This window comes from Onychomys torridus, chromosome X (assembly GCF_903995425.1).
Source record: "Onychomys torridus chromosome X, mOncTor1.1, whole genome shotgun sequence".
NCBI classification, from domain to species: Eukaryota; Metazoa; Chordata; class Mammalia; order Rodentia; family Cricetidae; genus Onychomys; species Onychomys torridus.
This window is the reverse complement of record NC_050466.1, coordinates 23,293,275-23,310,361: the sequence shown is the minus strand read 5'-3', so window position 1 is coordinate 23,310,361 and position 17,087 is coordinate 23,293,275. Positions and strand designations below refer to the sequence as shown.

General features: G+C 35.3%; 1 protein-coding gene across 2 annotated transcripts in view; it reads left to right on the top strand.

Annotated features, from left to right (window-relative positions):
• Positions 1–17,087, top strand: part of Thoc2 (THO complex 2) — a 130,125-nt gene that overhangs the window by 57,516 nt on the left and 55,522 nt on the right. For both annotated transcript variants that reach the window (XM_036174012.1, XM_036174010.1), the window contains exons 9-12: positions 3,260–3,352; positions 6,173–6,328; positions 6,880–7,052; positions 8,112–8,307. In XM_036174012.1, coding sequence (XP_036029905.1) covers positions 3,260–3,352; positions 6,173–6,328; positions 6,880–7,052; positions 8,112–8,307 — 618 coding nt within the window. The remainder of the gene's footprint in view (positions 1–3,259; positions 3,353–6,172; positions 6,329–6,879; positions 7,053–8,111; positions 8,308–17,087) is intronic.

The following is a 17,087-nucleotide window of genomic DNA, read 5'->3' as shown; positions in this document are numbered from 1 at the left end:
TTTGATTAAGAAACCAACTCCTGAAATGGAAAAGTAGAGAAAATTTAATTTGGTACATGATTAATTAAATATAGCTTGCATGTTTAGAATGTGTACCTTTCAGATCATATCACAGGGAAGACAGATGACCTTTTAAGTAACATCAAGTTAGTTAATTTTAGAATTAAAAAATAGTTTTATCAGAACATATTGTTAGTGATGTAACCAGTATATAACTGGAAGTGTTTTACAATATATGAATAAGACTATTTGTACATTTTAAAATAATATATTTAACGTACATTTTTTAAGTATTAGAAATATTTGATGTTTAAAACAACATGCTATTGTAAGAAATACCTTGCATACTGCTCTGTGTAACAATATTCCCTTCTCGCTATTGCCAGAGCTATCTTGTTATTGTGAGAACTTAAATCTTAGGGCTGCTGAAAGGAAAGGAATTGTCAGAGATTTTAAACAATTTGAGTTCTGTGAAGGAAAGCTATGAAAACCAAGTCTTATTTAAGGGATGTAAGTATGGGTGTAGGTTCTTAGGAATGTCATCCTGTATATTGGTCCCTCCCATAATTTCACACTCTTTCCCACCACTACCTAAAGGTGTTAACTCCGTTTTCACAAACTATATATTGACAAAACCATTTAAAGGGGAATGACAGGGATGTATGCATAGATTCAAGAAATTTTTTATCCTATTGGAGCTAAGCTGGTTGGTAATTAATTGAAACTAATTTATTCCCAAATATAAAATGTTAATTGTAATACCCAAAGTAATCACTGAGAAAGAAGTCAAAATGGCACACAAAAGAAGCTAGTGATGTAGGAAATGAGGAATGAAAATCAACTAGCAAAATGCTCAAACAGCCTGTCCTTACTAAGTATTTTAATTATAAAATCACATTCTTTAATTAAAAGACAGGCTTTGTCAGAGTTCATTAAAAAAAGCACATATATATGTTATATGTTATATATATATATATATATACACACACACACACACAAATACTGCATATATATGCTTTTTGTATATATGTATATATATTATTTGTACCTTTGAATAGTTTCTTTTACGTAGCATATACCATCATATACCATGTGTGTGTGTATGTGTGTATGTATATATGTATTTTACACACACACACACACACACACACACACACACACACACAGACCCAGGTATATGCTAGGTAAAGTAAAACTATTCAAAGGTACAAATAATTTGAAAATAACAGAGTAGAAGCAGATATTATATTTGCATATATGAGAAAGCCCTGGTGCCTTAACACAAATAGACAGGATAGAATTAGGGCAGAAATTGTTATGAAATGATGATGGACAGCCTATAAAACTGAAATTTTTATATACTTTATATAACTTATAATAGTTATAAACACAAATGTGACAACCAACATAGCCCCTAAATTTATGAAGCAGAGGGAGCAGTTTATGTTTGACCTACGAGTATGAAACTTCTTGAGGCGAGTTGTCTAGAATGGGATTAAGGGGATTTAGGAAGCTCAGAAGAAATTGGCAATAAGTTAAATAAACCTTTGTAATTTTGCTTTTAAGCAGCTATTCCTAATAGACTAGATTGGTGTGAAATTTTTCCTGTGATAATCCTGCTTTTATTAATGATCAATTTAACTAGACATGCTGAGAATGATGGGGCTCACCTGTAATCCAAGTTCATGGGAGACTGATGGAAGAACATAATGAGTTCTGGTCTTACTTGGCTTCATATTAAGACTCCTTCATCTCAAAACACAGCAAATAAAACACCACACTAGACAAAAGATCAGTAAGAAAATAGCTACCATTAACATTAAATCAATTGGGTCTAGTTGGTACATATGGAACATTCTACCCAACAATAACAGGATACATTCTTCTCAATGCACAGGGAACATTCTCCAACATAGGCTATATTTAGATTTTAGGCCCATAAAACATCTTGAATTACAAAATAGCTTGTGCTCACATGGGATGAAATTTGATTATAGCAATAGAAATGGGCAGTGATGTGAAATTTCTTGATCGGTCATTTAAATTGGGATTTAGAGAATAGTGAATGTGACTCTAGTACATTCAAGTCAGGTATTTCAGGACAGATTATCAGCTAAGTTCGGTAAGCTTTTGTGAGTTTGTTTTGACATTGCATTTGGACCATTATTTGTTTTTATTGAAAATATTTTAATACTAAATAACTGTTTATGTGAACATATTTAGAATCAGCAAACTGTTGTTAAATTGAAGCCTATCTATGGTAAAACATACAGCAAAACAGGATATTCTTTTTTTTTTAAAGATTTATTTATTTATGTATACAATGTTCTGCCTGCATTTGTCCTTGCGGGCCAGAAGAGGGCGCCAGATCTCACTACAGATGTTTGTCAGCCACCTTGTGGTTGCTAGGAATTGAAATCAGGACCTCTGAAAGAACAGCCAGTGCTCTTAACCGCTGAGCCAACTCTCCAGCCCCAAAATAGGATATTCTTTAAACAGTACAAATTAGTTTGGTTATGGTCATAATATACATTCCAAGTACGGAAACCCTTGCTTGTAGCCCTTTATTAAAGTGTTGTTAAAAAACAACAACAACAACAACAACAACAACAACAAAAACAACTTCATTAGTTATCAGTGTTTGCTTTTTATCTATGTTTGACTTGGTATTTCTAGTTATTTCACTGACAATAGAAGTTTAAAGATTAGTTTCAATGTCTATACTTATTTTTCTAGACATATGGGCCCTCATAGATTGTCTGGAATTCACTGGGCATTTGTGTTTTAAATGCTAATTTAATTTGAACTGTTTTGAAGGGGAAGTTGGGGTGTAAGTAGACATACTTAGGACAAAATTCAAGACAAAGGTGTAGAGTATGTACTTCCTCATTTGTCAGTCATGCCTATCTCCATTACATGGCCACTGAGAACTACTTGAAAAGCAAGTACAAAAAATCCACAATAGCAGCTTTATAAGCAGAAATATGTAACTGTGTTATACAATTTATATCTCATGTTCTGTTCAAGTCTCAACTTTCCCTTAAGTATTCTTATGCATTGTAAAAGATGCTAAGTCTCAAAACTATTTTCTTGTACTCATCTGAGGATGTGGGCCACAATCATTGCCCCACTCACTATTCAGATGTTTGATTTTAAAATGGAGAATAGTGAAGTGTATTACTTAATTTTGATTGATGATTGGTAGAGAAGAGAAAATATTTTAATTACCTTTATACCTAAGGAATTTTTCTTCTTTCAGGAGCCAAGTGGTGAGACTCCCTCGTCTTTATACAGAGTTGCAGCAGTGCTTCTGCAATTTAATCTCATTGATTTAGATGATCTTTATGTACATGTAAGTCGAGTGCTCTGTTAAGATCATTTGTTTCTGCTTCCCAGGGTGGGAATGGGAATAGGCAACTAGAGTGCTCTTCAGTATTAGCTCTAGACTTTCAAGGTTTAGTTTTGAAGCTATAATACATTATTTCTTTGTCTAGCTTAAAAACTTAGTGGATTCTCTTCTTCAACCAACTACGGAAATTAAATTCCTCCTAGTCACCCTTATATGTTTCAAGATTAGATATAAAGCTTTTTTTAAATCATCACCAGTGCTTAGCTCATGGGGAAATAGGTCAAGCACTAAGCAATGTAGTGTTAAGCTTCTTTATTTTACGTGTGACTTGTAGGAAATAGGGGATTGCCTAGATACTTTTAGGTAAACATGGCTGTATTTTTATTTTTAGTACATTAAAAATCCTTTCGGTGTTTTTACTGTGTAATAATTGACCATTACTGGGATTTATTTTTGGGTCTAGTTTCTAGAAGAGTTTATTATGGTTGTGAGAGATGACTTCAATAGAAGTTCATCAACAGTTCAGCTCCCAGTTTGGGAAGCTCAAGTTTGCAGTGTACTCTTTTATTAATTTCTGCTTTGGGGTATCTGTTGATTTAAACTATTCCACAATTATAGTCTTGGGTGCCTTTGAAATCATGTTATAATTTCCTTCTTATTTGTATACTATGTTTAGAGAGTTGAATAAAAAGACTGTCTCTCCCTTGTAAATAGTCACATTATGGCAAGGGAGGAAAAAATACCTTGTATGAAAATGTAGTCTATGGTGTGAGCTCATAGTAGCTAGTGATCACATTCATCTGTGGGTGGGCTGGGTGTTAGAAAACTTTCTCAACTAGTGAGGTTGAACTAGGATCATAGAAGAGTAGATACTTTCCAGGGTGAAATGGTAGAAAATATACAGGTAAAATTAGGTGAGTTTAAAAGACAGAGATTTGGGCTGGAGAGATGGCTCAGAGGTTAAGAGCACTGACTGCTCTTCCGGAGGTCCTGAGTTCAGTTCCCAGCAACCACATGGTGGCTCACAACCATCTGTAATGAGATCTGGTGCCCTCTTCTGTATGCATAATAAAAAAAGAATATTTAAAAAAAAAGAGATTTGACAGTATTAGAGTTACTCATCTAAGGAGACACCAGGAACTTCAGAGTATTTGGAGTCTAGGTGGTATGTGGAAGTAGTGAGGATGGAAAAGCAGGTTAGAACTAAACCATTGGAAGGCCCCTGTCTGCAAACAAACAATAAAAAGGAAACATTGGAAGTGAAACAGTGAGAAGAGACTTTCTAGTAATGGACTCTAAAGAGAGAGGATCATCTAAGTCAGTGCTTCTCAACCTTCCTAATGCTGCGACCCTTTAGTACAATTCCTCAGCTTGTGCTGACCCCAACCATACAATTAGTTTCATTACTACTTCAGAACTGTAATTTTGCTACTGTTATAAATGGTAATGTAAATATCCATGTTTTCTGATCATCTTAGATGACCCCTATGAAAAGACCATTTGACTCCCAAAGGGGTTGAGACCCACAGGTTAAGAACTGTTGATTTAAGGGGCTATGGGTAGCTCCATGTAAGAGTGCTTTATGTGGCTTATTCAGAGTCTTGGACGTAAACCCGAGCACTGCAAAACAAATAAAAAGAAAAATACCAGAAAGAGAGTGTTAATGATGTTCACTAAGAAGATAAAATCATTCTAACATTATATGCACCAAATCAACATATTCTTAAAATGCACAAAACTGGAAGTTGAGATAAACAAAAGCATTGCATACTATTTATCTATTAGTTGCAGTCAACCAGGTCAAAGCCGAGGGCCTCTGCTAAGGCATAGAAATACATCAATAAAAATTTTGCCATTCAGAGTGAAGAAATGCACTTTGGGCATGTCTATAGCAAATTGACTGTTTTTCCCTTTTCTTTGATTAATAGGATGAAGTATACAGTATTTAATATTTCATCTTTTAATGTTCACTGGATATTTACCTTACATTAGCCATAGCTATTGAAAAGGATTATGCATTTTAACAGGGGTAGAAACATTTCTATTGTAGCTCACTGTAGTATCTTGTAGAAACGAAGTAATTTTTTTTGGTTGTGTTTTCATTTGTGTCAGATTTAGTATTATGAAATGCTTATAGTAACAATCCTCCACATGTACAAGGTAGCTAGATTTGAGATAATCAAGCCTTCACAATAGAGAGTTGACAAGATACTACTCTCTTTTTTGTATTGATGTGGAAACAAGTTTGTGACTTACTATGAGATACCAAGTTATTAATAGTTTTTGTAATTGAAAATTAGAGCATTCAAATTTCCCCTTTTGATAATATATATATTTTATTTTGATAATTTATATATATATATATATATATATATATATATATATATATATATAAATAAAACGTCATTTGGTTTGGACTTTGGCTTTTAAAGGGGCAATACATAGTTTTTGTTTGTTTGAGTGGTAAAAAAAAATAAACAGGTTCTAGTCATGCTGGGCAAACTTTGCTCTCTACCACTGAGCACCCCTCCTGCCAAAATTTTCAATGGAATAGGTATATATTTTGCATATATTTATAAATTCAGTAGTAAATATCTCTGTAGTATGAATTTAGAACATTTAGCATACCAAACAGATGAGGCATTTATTGCTAAGTGACTTTAAAATGTGTGCAATTATCAGGTACTAACCATTTTAAATTATGGAACAATAAGTAAGACTTATTTGGAAGGAAGTCAGATATGAATAAGCTAACCTTATTCTTATATATAGATTTTCTAACTGGACAATAGTATTTGCTTTTTATATATGATCTATTTTTAGCTTCTTCCAGCTGATAATTGCATTATGGATGAATACAAACGAGAAATTGTAGAAGCAAAGCAAATTGTAAGAAAACTCACAATGGTTGTATTGTCTACTGAGAAACTTGATGAACGAGACAAAGAAAAGGACAAAGATGATGAAAAAGTAGAGAAGGTACATCATTTAGTGTAGTGAAACTTGCATTGTTTAGAATCACGAAATTGAATTTCTCATGAAATGGAAATATAATTCCTTAATTTTGATTATGTTAAAGTTTGATTTGGGTAATATGCATTTAAATTTTAATATGAATGGTACCTTTACAAAGAAAGCTGTTCTTTTTGTTTCTTCTGTAAATTCCTAATTAAAAAAGAAATCATAAAATTTATTGATTTTTATTTTTGCTATGTATATAATATTCTTCATATCCCAAGGGGATTCTCAAAGATGAATGAATTCTAGTGTCTCCTGCAGTGTAGCATTAACTCAAAGTTAATTCCAAATTTATAAATTGCAACACCTATGTTTGTACTAAGTGGAAAGATAAAACAACAAAAAACAAGAACAAAAGATCCTAAATTTTTCACATCACTAAAAATTCAGGCAATTGTTAAATTTCCCAGATATTGCAACTTTTTGGATGTACATTATTGTGATATTTAGCTCAAGTTTTAAAGAGAAATATTTGTATTCCAAGTATCATTGTTATGCTTATTCATTTTTAGCCACCTGACAACCAAAAACTTGGTTTGTTGGAAGCCTTGTTAAAGATCGGTGATTGGCAGCATGCACAGAACATCATGGATCAGCTGCCTCCATATTATGCAGCTTCACATAGACTAATAGCTCTTGCTATTTGCAAGCTCATTCACATAACTGTTGAGCCTCTCTACCGAAGGTATGTTACTCTATATTAAGTGCTGAGACAGAAATAGTTTTGGATTACTAAAAAGATCTGTGTAGTTCTATCTTTTCTCTTTAAATCCAGCATGTCTATTACTATATTTTCTCAAAATGTAAAAACTATTCACAGGCCATGTCAGCTATGTGTACATCACTTCTCTCCTAACGTCATGGTGTTATAGAATATGTACTGCAATGTAAAATGAAAACTATAGGTTAAGCTTCGGGAACATTTTTGCATTTATTGAGAGTGAAAATACCTTTCTTCTGTTTTTAAACTTTTCTTCGTGGAAGGCAGAAAATGTCTCCTTTTTTATTAGCCTTAGGGAAACATTTTTCTGTTCTGGGGTTAATGGCTCTGATTGAAGGCATTAGCATTCTGACAGCCAGGCTGCTGTTGGGAAAGTACTAGCACAGCTCCTCTTATTACCCCGACTGTGTCAACTAGTCCTAGAGATGTCAGCCTATTTGTAGGGAGTAGGAGCAGTATGGCTTCAGCCTCAGATTGGAGCCTGTTTTAAGCCTCTCAAAAGCCCCAGCTTTCTTGACTTGTATATAGCTGTTGCTTTCATTGCAACCTAGGGTATTGACAGTCTAGGCCTCTTCTCAGAGGACCCCTTTGAGTTTAAAATATGACACCTGCTCAGTGTGGCAGCTGTGATTATACATTTATCTTCCCTACTGCCACTTCCTCATACTCAGTGTAGATAGTAGAACCCAGATTGAGAAATGTTTGATTTCATCTTGTCATACATCTGAGGTCCATCCCTTACTCTTCATTCCTATAACCACATTCTTTGTGCTGGCCAAGCTTAACTTCAACTCATATGTTAAATGTTGCTTGAGAGTTCTTTTAAGTTGCTGTTTTGCAACATTTTCTTTCTGAGTTTTGGTTTTATACTTGTTGAATTTGCTTTTGTTTTTTGTCAGTTGAGAATTACTTACTAATATAAAGTTAGTGAAGACTAAAATAGGTATACAAGCAAGAAAACGATAAGATTATTGGGTATTAATAGTGCATAGATTTCTAAATTTTGCTTTTTTTTTTTAATAGAGTTGGTGTTCCTAAAGGTGCTAAAGGCTCACCTGTTAGTGCTTTGCAAAACAAGAGAGCACCAAAGCAGGTAGAGAGCTTTGAAGACTTGAGAAGGGATGTATTCAACATGTTCTGTTACCTTGGTCCTCACCTTTCTCACGATCCCATTTTATTTGCAAAAGTCGTGCGTATAGGCAAGTCATTTATGAAGGAGGTCAGTAAGATTTTCTTCTTAGTAGAAAATTAAAATTTGAAATGAAAATGTCCTGACTATATTTGTTTTGATGAGTAATCCTAAAAACAAAAACAAAGTGAACATGACTTAATTAAAGTTGTGTTTAGTAAATGTATTCCTAGTGGTGATTGTGTTTATAGGTTTGAAAACCCCAGATATAAGAAAAATCCAGTTTGAATTCTGTTATAACTAGCACTTCATTATTCTTTCTCCTTACCTGTCTTCTATGTGTTTGCTTGCATGCAGTTTTGAATCATTACTATGAGTTGTTTGGAGTCTTCCCAACCTCAAACTACTCAGATCTTATTATTTCTATATTGTACTTATTTTTGGTGATAGCCTTGAGCTAGGTGTTTTGTGTGTTTTCAGTATGTGTTCTGTTGTGGTGTTCTATTCCCAGCTCATCATTTTTCTTTTTAAGTAAAGTTTTTATTGAAATAAATTATATATACAGAAAAATATGTAAATTGTGATAAAATAGTTCAGTGACCTTTCTAAAACTAAAGACCCATGTGTTTACTACTTAAACCAAGAAATTGAATAGTATCAGTAATGCCACTACCTCATTCTTAAACTTAGACTATTTAAAAACATATGACATAGAATGTGCATAATGACATACATCTCCAGTCTTAGATGTCTATTTTTTGACTTTTGATTATCTATCTATCCATCCATCCATCTCCTATATAGTCTGTCTATCTGTTTTTTTACTTACTTACCTACCTACCACCTATCTACCTATCTATCTATCTAATACCCACTGCCATAATCACCACAAATAATCAATAGATTATTTTCATCACAATACTGTTACCTTAAGCTACTTTACTAAGTCAATTTCCCTCTGTGTTGCTGGTTTCTGTCATTATAGTTTTGCGTTTTCTATGATCTCATGGAAATAATTATATGTTCTCTTTCTGATTTCTTTCACTTATGTTTAGAGATTCATCATTCAAGTCATTAAATGTGTCAGTAGTTCTTTTGCTGAGTAATAATATTTCATTATATGGAAACATATAGTTACTGATACATTTGCCAGGTGATGGATATTTAGGTTATTTCTGCTTGTGGCTGTTGTAAAGCTGCTTAGAATATCTATATTTTTGGGAGGCATGTTTTTGTGTTGCCAGAAGTAGGATTTGTTAGTGAAATAAATAAGTATATGTTTAACTATAAGAAATTGTGAAATTCTGAATGTGGTGGTACATACTTTTTAAAAAAAGATTTATTTATTATGTATACAGTGTTCTGTCTGCATGTATGTCTGCACACCAGAAGAAGGCACCAGATCTCATTATAGATGGTTGTGAGCCACCATGTGGTTGCTGGGAATTGAACTCAAGACCTCTGGAAGAGCAGCCAGTGCTCTCAACCTCCAAGCCATCTCTTCAGCCCCTGGTGATGCACACTTTTAATCGCAGAACATGGGAGACAGATGCACGCAGATCTCTATAAAATTTTGAGGTCAGCCAGGTTTAGATAACAAGCTCAGACCAGTCAGGGCTACACAGTGAAACCTTCTCTTAAAGAAAGCAAAAAAACCAAAACAACAAAAAACAAAATAAAACCATGAAGACTGACAGTGTCTATAGCATTTTACATTTCTGAGAGCAGCTATTTGATATTTCCACTTGCTCCATAGCTTCACTGACACATGGTATTTTTTTTTTGTTTTTTGTTTTTTTTGTTTTTCGAGACAGGGTTTCTCTGTGTAGGTTTGCACCTTTTTCCTGGAACTCACTTGGTAGCCCAGGCTGGCCTCGAACTCACAGAGATCTGCCTGGCTCTGCCTCCCTAATGCTGGAATTAAAGGCGTGCACCACCACCACCCGGCAACACATGGTATTGTAATACTTAAATTTTACTCATCCTAGTTAAGTTGTGGCATCTTATTGTGGTTCTCATTTTTGTCACGCTAGTGACTAATTTTGAGTATCTTATGTATTCACTACTTACAATTATTTTTAGTGAAGTGTCTGTTCATATCTTGTTCATTTTTAATATGACAGTTTTTGTTACTGAGTCCAATTTTTTGTATATTGTTGGCCTAAGGCCTTTATCAAATAGGTGATTTTTGAAATTTTTTCTAGTCTGGTTTGCCTTCTCATTTTTCAACTATTTAAAAAAAAATTATGTGTATATGTGTGGGAGTGGCCAGGGGTTTGTGCAAGTGGGTACAGGTGCCAGGGGAGACCAGAAGAAGACGTAGGATCCCTTGGAGATGTAGTGACAGGTGGTTGTGAACTAAACTCTGGTCCTCTGGAAGAGCAGAGACTGCTCTTAACCACTGAACTATCTTTCCAGCCCCTCGAAACTCACAAAAGAAAAAAATGTAGAGTTAAGAGTTAGAGTTAAGAGTCTGATCTGAGTTCGATTTCCAGCCTCTACTTTGGGTGGCTCACAACCAACCACCTGCAACTCCAGCTCCCAAGAAGCCTATGACTCTGGCTTCCACAGGTACTAGCCTTCACATGTACATACCTACGCACAGACTCATAGACATATACACAGCTAAAGATAGTAAAACAAACACCATTTTAAAAAGGAAAAATTAAATCTTATTTTCAGTTTCATATATTTTTCTCTTAAAATTTTCAGTTTGTACTCTCATGAAAAGTTTGATCAACCCAATGGTTTGAAGCTAAAAAGAATGTGTAGTTTCTTTTTAGTTATAAAAGAGAACAACAAAAAACAGTTAGAAACTATTAGAGCACAAATACACATAATTTCTCCATAATTTGTTGATTGCATTTTTAATCTTAGCACTAGCTATATGGAAAAAATAACAGTTCTTGTTATGAAGCCCATATGATATCTGAAATACTTGACTTGGTTTTTAAATACTTAGCTGGTAGAGTTTTTTCCCTTAGTACCCTTTTCATACAAATTGTAAGGAAAAAGGCTTATTAGATTTTATTATTCATAATGGTACATTATAAAATGGTTCCTCTAGAGAAATCTGTTAGATGAATATTGTTTTACATATCAGTTAATATGATACATTCATATAAAAAGGAAGCATGGCAATGTTCCAACATCTTGGCTGTTAGAATTTGGAAAGGACAAGTAATGTTAACTATTTAATTTAAATAGTTCCTGCTTAAAGAACTGAAGGATAGTTTTCCTTGGCACATCATAATCAGAGAGCATGGGAAGTCATTGATCCAATTACAGGTGATATAAACTTTAATCACTTGGTAAGTTCTTCACCACAAAATTGCTCTCCTATACAGTTACTATATCTCCCTTTATAGTTAATATGGGACATACTTTGAGACTATGTAAATAGCCTGTTTCTTATCATACTTTCACTTACCCAATACTGTTGCAATTGAAAAATCTGAATGTTCTGCTCTCTTATTCCAAAAAATTTTTTAATCTATAAGTATCAAGCTTGGAAACAGATAAAAAGTTTGATGTAATGTATAGAGCTCTTACATATAAAGATATCACATTACCTTGTTCGTTCACAGCCCACCCTCTTCTCTACTCACCTTCTACCTTCCCACTTCGATGGTCCCATGTCTCTCTGCCCAGAGTCCATTCTATTCTTAATAGAATGATAAGGAAAAAGAAAGAGAATCATTTTGATCATTCAGGACCTTATGGGCAAGAAGTATATGTCTTATCATTATTAGAGTTGTGAAATTAGGAAAATGATAGTAGAGTGAAGTAGAATTTTGGTATATTTTTGCTCACTAAAATATTTTACCAGTCTAGTGTGGTGGTGCATGCCTGCTATTATAGCAATTTGGGATGCAGAGGCAGGAAACTGTTTATACCCAGGCATTTGAGAATGATCTGGGCAACATAGTGAGGCCTTATCCTCCAGAAAACATTAACAAAACAGAACATAGCCCAAAAGAAACAGACATTTATGATCACCAGTCAGTGTATTCTGTATTATAGATTTCAAAGGCTTTTTATTGAGATCCAATTAGGATTCATAAAGTTGTTTTTAAATATTGAATAGGACCTTAGTTCCAAGCAACGTGTTTGCAATTAAATTTATTTAACAAATACTATTTGTATATTGGGGTTGTTATACAACTCCTATTTTTGGAAGCAGCTTATATACTTAGAAAAGAAATAATGTGTAAGCCCAAGGTGTCATAATTTTTACAGATATTCTAATCACAAATCTAAGTGTTTTCATCAGAGGTAGCATTTGAAAAATACTCATGGGTTAAAGGCACTGAGTTAGGTGATTAGTCATTAGAAGCTATTTGTTTAGTTTTATCTATAATTCCTTTTTTATTTCTCAACTCTTTCAAAGCCTGTCTTGATGAATTACCTATCTTCCTTTTTTAATTTTTAATTTTTGTGGTTCTGAGTATTGCATAATGCCATTGTCTGCTCTGCCTTTATAGAGTGATGTTGGAACCTCAGTTCATTTTGATGATAGCCTTTCTAAACCTAGTTGAGTGCTCTGTTTTACTCAAATTTAAAATTCAAATGCTGAAAGCACTTCAGGCCTCTTGTAGCTTAAGAGTTGTCACCTCAAAGATAGGAGCTATGTCCTCTTTTCTCTTGAAATATCTAAGTGCATGGACACTTAGTAAATAACTGCACCTTGTTCCCACTTCTTTATGTTGCCTATTTCAGCCTGGTGTTCACTGCAGCTTAGACTATTGTATGGATGACATTTAATGTTACCCCCGATCTAAAAATGAAGTAAACTAAAAGAAAAAGAACAGATAAATGGAGTAGAATGTTGTCTTAGTTAGGGTTTTTATTGCTGTGAAGGAACACCATGACCATGGCAGTTTTTATAAATAAAAGCATTTAATTGAGGTGGCTTGCTTACAGTTTCAGAGGTTCAGTCCATTATCATCCGGATGGAAAGCATGGTGGCAGGCAGGCAGGCAGGCAGGCAGGCAGATGTGCTAGAGCTGAGAGTCCTTACATCTTGATAGGCAGGCAACAGGAAGTCGATTGACTGTCACACTGAGGGAAGCTTGAGAAAAAGAGAACTCAAAGCCCACCCCCAAATGACACACTTCCTCCAACAAGGCCACACTTTCTAATAGTACCACTCCCCTTTGGGCCATTTTCTTTCATACCACCACAAATGTGTTTATCTTCTTTAAAAAATTGATTTAATTTGCATGTACTACCTGATTTCCCTTTTGTTATTATATTTGTGTTTTAATTTTACACATTAGCCATGGGTTCCCCTGTCCTCCCCCTCCCGTCCCCGCCCCCACCTTCCCCCCAGCCGCTCCCCTCCATTCCCATCTCCTCCAGGGCCAAGACGACTCTGGGGATTCATTTAAACCTGGTGGATTCAGTACAGGCAGGTCCAGTCCTCTCCTTCCAGGCTGAGCAAAGTGTCCTTGTGTAAGCCCAAGGTTCCAAACAGCCAGCTCATGCACTAAGGACAGGTCCGGGTCCCACTGCCTGGGTGCCTCCCAAACAGTTCAAGCTATTCAATTGTCTGACTTATCCAGAGGGCCTGATCCAGCTGGGGGCTCCACAGCCTTTGGTTCATAATTCATGTGTTTCCATTTGTTTGGCTATTTGTCCCTGTGCTTTTTCCAATCTTGGTCTCAACAATTCACACTCTTGCAGTCCCTCCTCTTTCGACGATTGGACTCCTGGAGCTCCACCTGGGGCCTGGCTGAGGATGGTGTTTAGTCATCTGATCACCAGACTAGGTCAGATCAGGCTTTCTCTCAACCATTGCCAGCAGTCTACAGAGAATGTATCATTGTGGATTTCTGGGGACCTCTCGAGCACTCTGCCTATTCCTGGTCTCATGTGGTCTTCATTTATCATGGTCTGTTATTCCTTGTTCTCCCTTTCTGTTCTTGATCCAGCTGGGATCTCCTGCTTCCCTAAGCTTTCTTTCCCTCAAATCTTGCCCTTCATTACTCCCACTGTCGTCCAGGTTGTTCATGTAGATCTCATCCATTTCTCTGTCATTGGGCGATCCCTGTGTCTTTCCTAGGGTCCCGTTTTCTAGGTAGCCTCCCTGGAGTTGTGTAGCAGTCTAGTCATCTTTGTTTTACATCTAGTATCCTACTATGAGTGAGTACATACCGTGTTTGTCCTTCTGAGTCTGGGTTACCTCACTCAGGATGATTTTTTTCTAGATCCATCCATTTGCCTGCAAACCTCATGATGTCATTGTTTTTTCTCTGCTGAGTAGTACTCCATTGTGTATATGTACCATATTTTCTTTATCCATTCTTCAGTTGAAAGGCATCTAGGTTGTTTCCAGGTTCTGGCTATTACAAACAATTCTGATATGTACATAGCTGAGCAAATGCCCTTGTGGTATGATTGAGTATTTCTTGGGTATATGCCCAAGTGTGCTACAGCTGGGTCTTGGGGGAGATGGATTCCCAATTTTCTAAGGAAGTGCCATATTGATTTCCAAAGTGGCTGTACAAGCTTGCATTCCCACTAGCATAAGCTGTCCTCTGTTTTTTTTTTTTGATATTAGCCATTCTGACAGGTGTAACGTGGTATCTCAGAGTCGTTTTGATTTGTATTACCCGGATAATTAGGGATGTCTATTTAATCTTTGTTGTAATGTGCTTTTAATAGGAAATTTTACTGCTCTTCTAGGTAGCTTTGTTTTTTTCCCTTATATTTTTTAAAATTTTCCTGCTTATGAAATATTAAGAATTGACACGTGGACATTAGACACTGACTTGAGTTACTCAGGGAAGAAAACCAGCTAAGTTACTGTGAAAATACTTTATTTCTATGGAATAAAACTATATAGTTTTATTAGGCTCACTTACATAAGGCCAATTCACAGTTTGGTAGGAAAAGGGGTAGACTAACACCCTTAAACTGTAATAAACTATAAGCCTAGTTTTTCCAGTTATGCCCTACCCTTAGTTCTGCCTCCTACTAGATACACAATGTGTTAACTAAATTTTATCAGTCCTCTACCTCAAAGAAAACAACAATAGCTATTTAGTTTTGTTTCTGATGGGCCACTTCTCTATAATTAAATTATAGGTGGATTTTTCTGTCTTGCCTGCCAGCTCCCAAACAAACAACACAGAGTCTTGTTACTAATTATAAAAGCTTGGCCATAACTTAGGCTTGTTCCTAACTAGGTTTAAATTAACCCATGTTTTTATTAATCTATATTCTACCATGTGGCTTTTACCTCTATCCCATTTTGTGTGCCTGAGTCCTTCCGTGTCTGTCTGGCTTGTCCTCGAGACTCTGCCTTTTGTCCTAGTTCTCTCTGCCCCGAAAATTCTGCCTAGCTATTGGCTGTTTAGGTTTTTATTAAACCAGTCTGAGTGACATTTCTTCACAGTGCACAAAAAGATTATTCCACAACATTGAAATCCTTATTTACTGACAAAATATATGTTGACCCAGTTGTGTCTGTGAAAGAAAACCATATTTTCTTGAACTTTCCAGTTACAAGAAGAAAATATGTTGGTATGTATCCTAAACCATTGTTAGGTAAAATAAAGCACTTAGACTTCTCTGTGATAATGCCTAGTAACCTGCTCAAAAGCATACAAGCAGATTTCTTTCTTCAACAAGAAAATCAAATATTTGTTGTTGCATCATAGGTTTCTCCTGCCCTTTCTTGATTTTTGAACACTGATGTCTAGATTGTCCTTGGGTGTCAGTTCTTCAGTTGTATTTTGTAGACATATATACTGATAGGCACCACTAACAGTTTTTGTTGTTTTTCGTTTGTTTGTGTAAGGCTGGTCCTTTTATTTAGCTCTATCTGTCTTGGAACTCACTATGTAAGATCAGGCTGACTTTGGACACTCAGAGATCTACTTCCCAAGTGCTGGGATTAAAGACAAGCACAACTATGCTCAGATTTCATAGTATCCTTTTTTTTTTTTAGTGGACTAGACGGCATTGTCAAGCAAGTCACTTCAGTGTTCAGTCTGTACTGGGATAATAAAGACATGAAATGTGATTTTTTTTTTTGTCAGTGTCACAAATCATTTGGACTTATTTTTTATTGAGGGCTTTGGTAGTGGTGAATTGTAATGCAATTTAAATTCATTTCCTTAGTTTTGGTTATATTAATATTTGATTATATTGGTGTTCTGTAAACCAGTGATTCTCAACATATGGGTCATGACCATCAGAAAACACATATTTCCAATGATCTTAGGATCTAAGACACTGCTCAGTAACAGAATTACTGTTATGAAGTAGCAACAAATAATTTCATAATTGGGGGTCACCACAACATGAGGAACTGTATTAAAGAGTCACAGCATTAGGAAGGTTGAAAACTGATACTGTAAAGGGAATGTGGATTGAAAATGTAAATGCATTAGGACTGAATGGTTTTGGTGGTTACAGTTTTGTTGAATTAAGTTTAGTAATTAATACTTAGTATGAGTTTTAGGAAGCTTTGGTTTATAATGATGTTAAGAAAAGAATTGGCACACAAAATTGATCCTTAGGGTTGAGGATAATAGCCCAGCTAGCAGAGTGCTTGTCCAGTGGCCTAAAGCCCTGGGCTTGGTTCTCAGTACTACATAAACTAAGTGTGGCAGCACATACCTGTAATCCTGGGAGGTGGAGGCTGGAGGATCAGAAGTTCAAGGTCAGCCTGGACTACATAGAGGATTGGACACCAGCCAGGGCCACATGAGACCTGTCTCGTAGACAGACACACACATAAAAATAAAGGAACAAACCCACCCCATACTTAAAGTTCATGGATTTTAAATTATTTAGAGGTTAAAAGTATACATGAAAATTTAAAATATTTATTAGTAATATGTTGTATTTTAGATGTACAT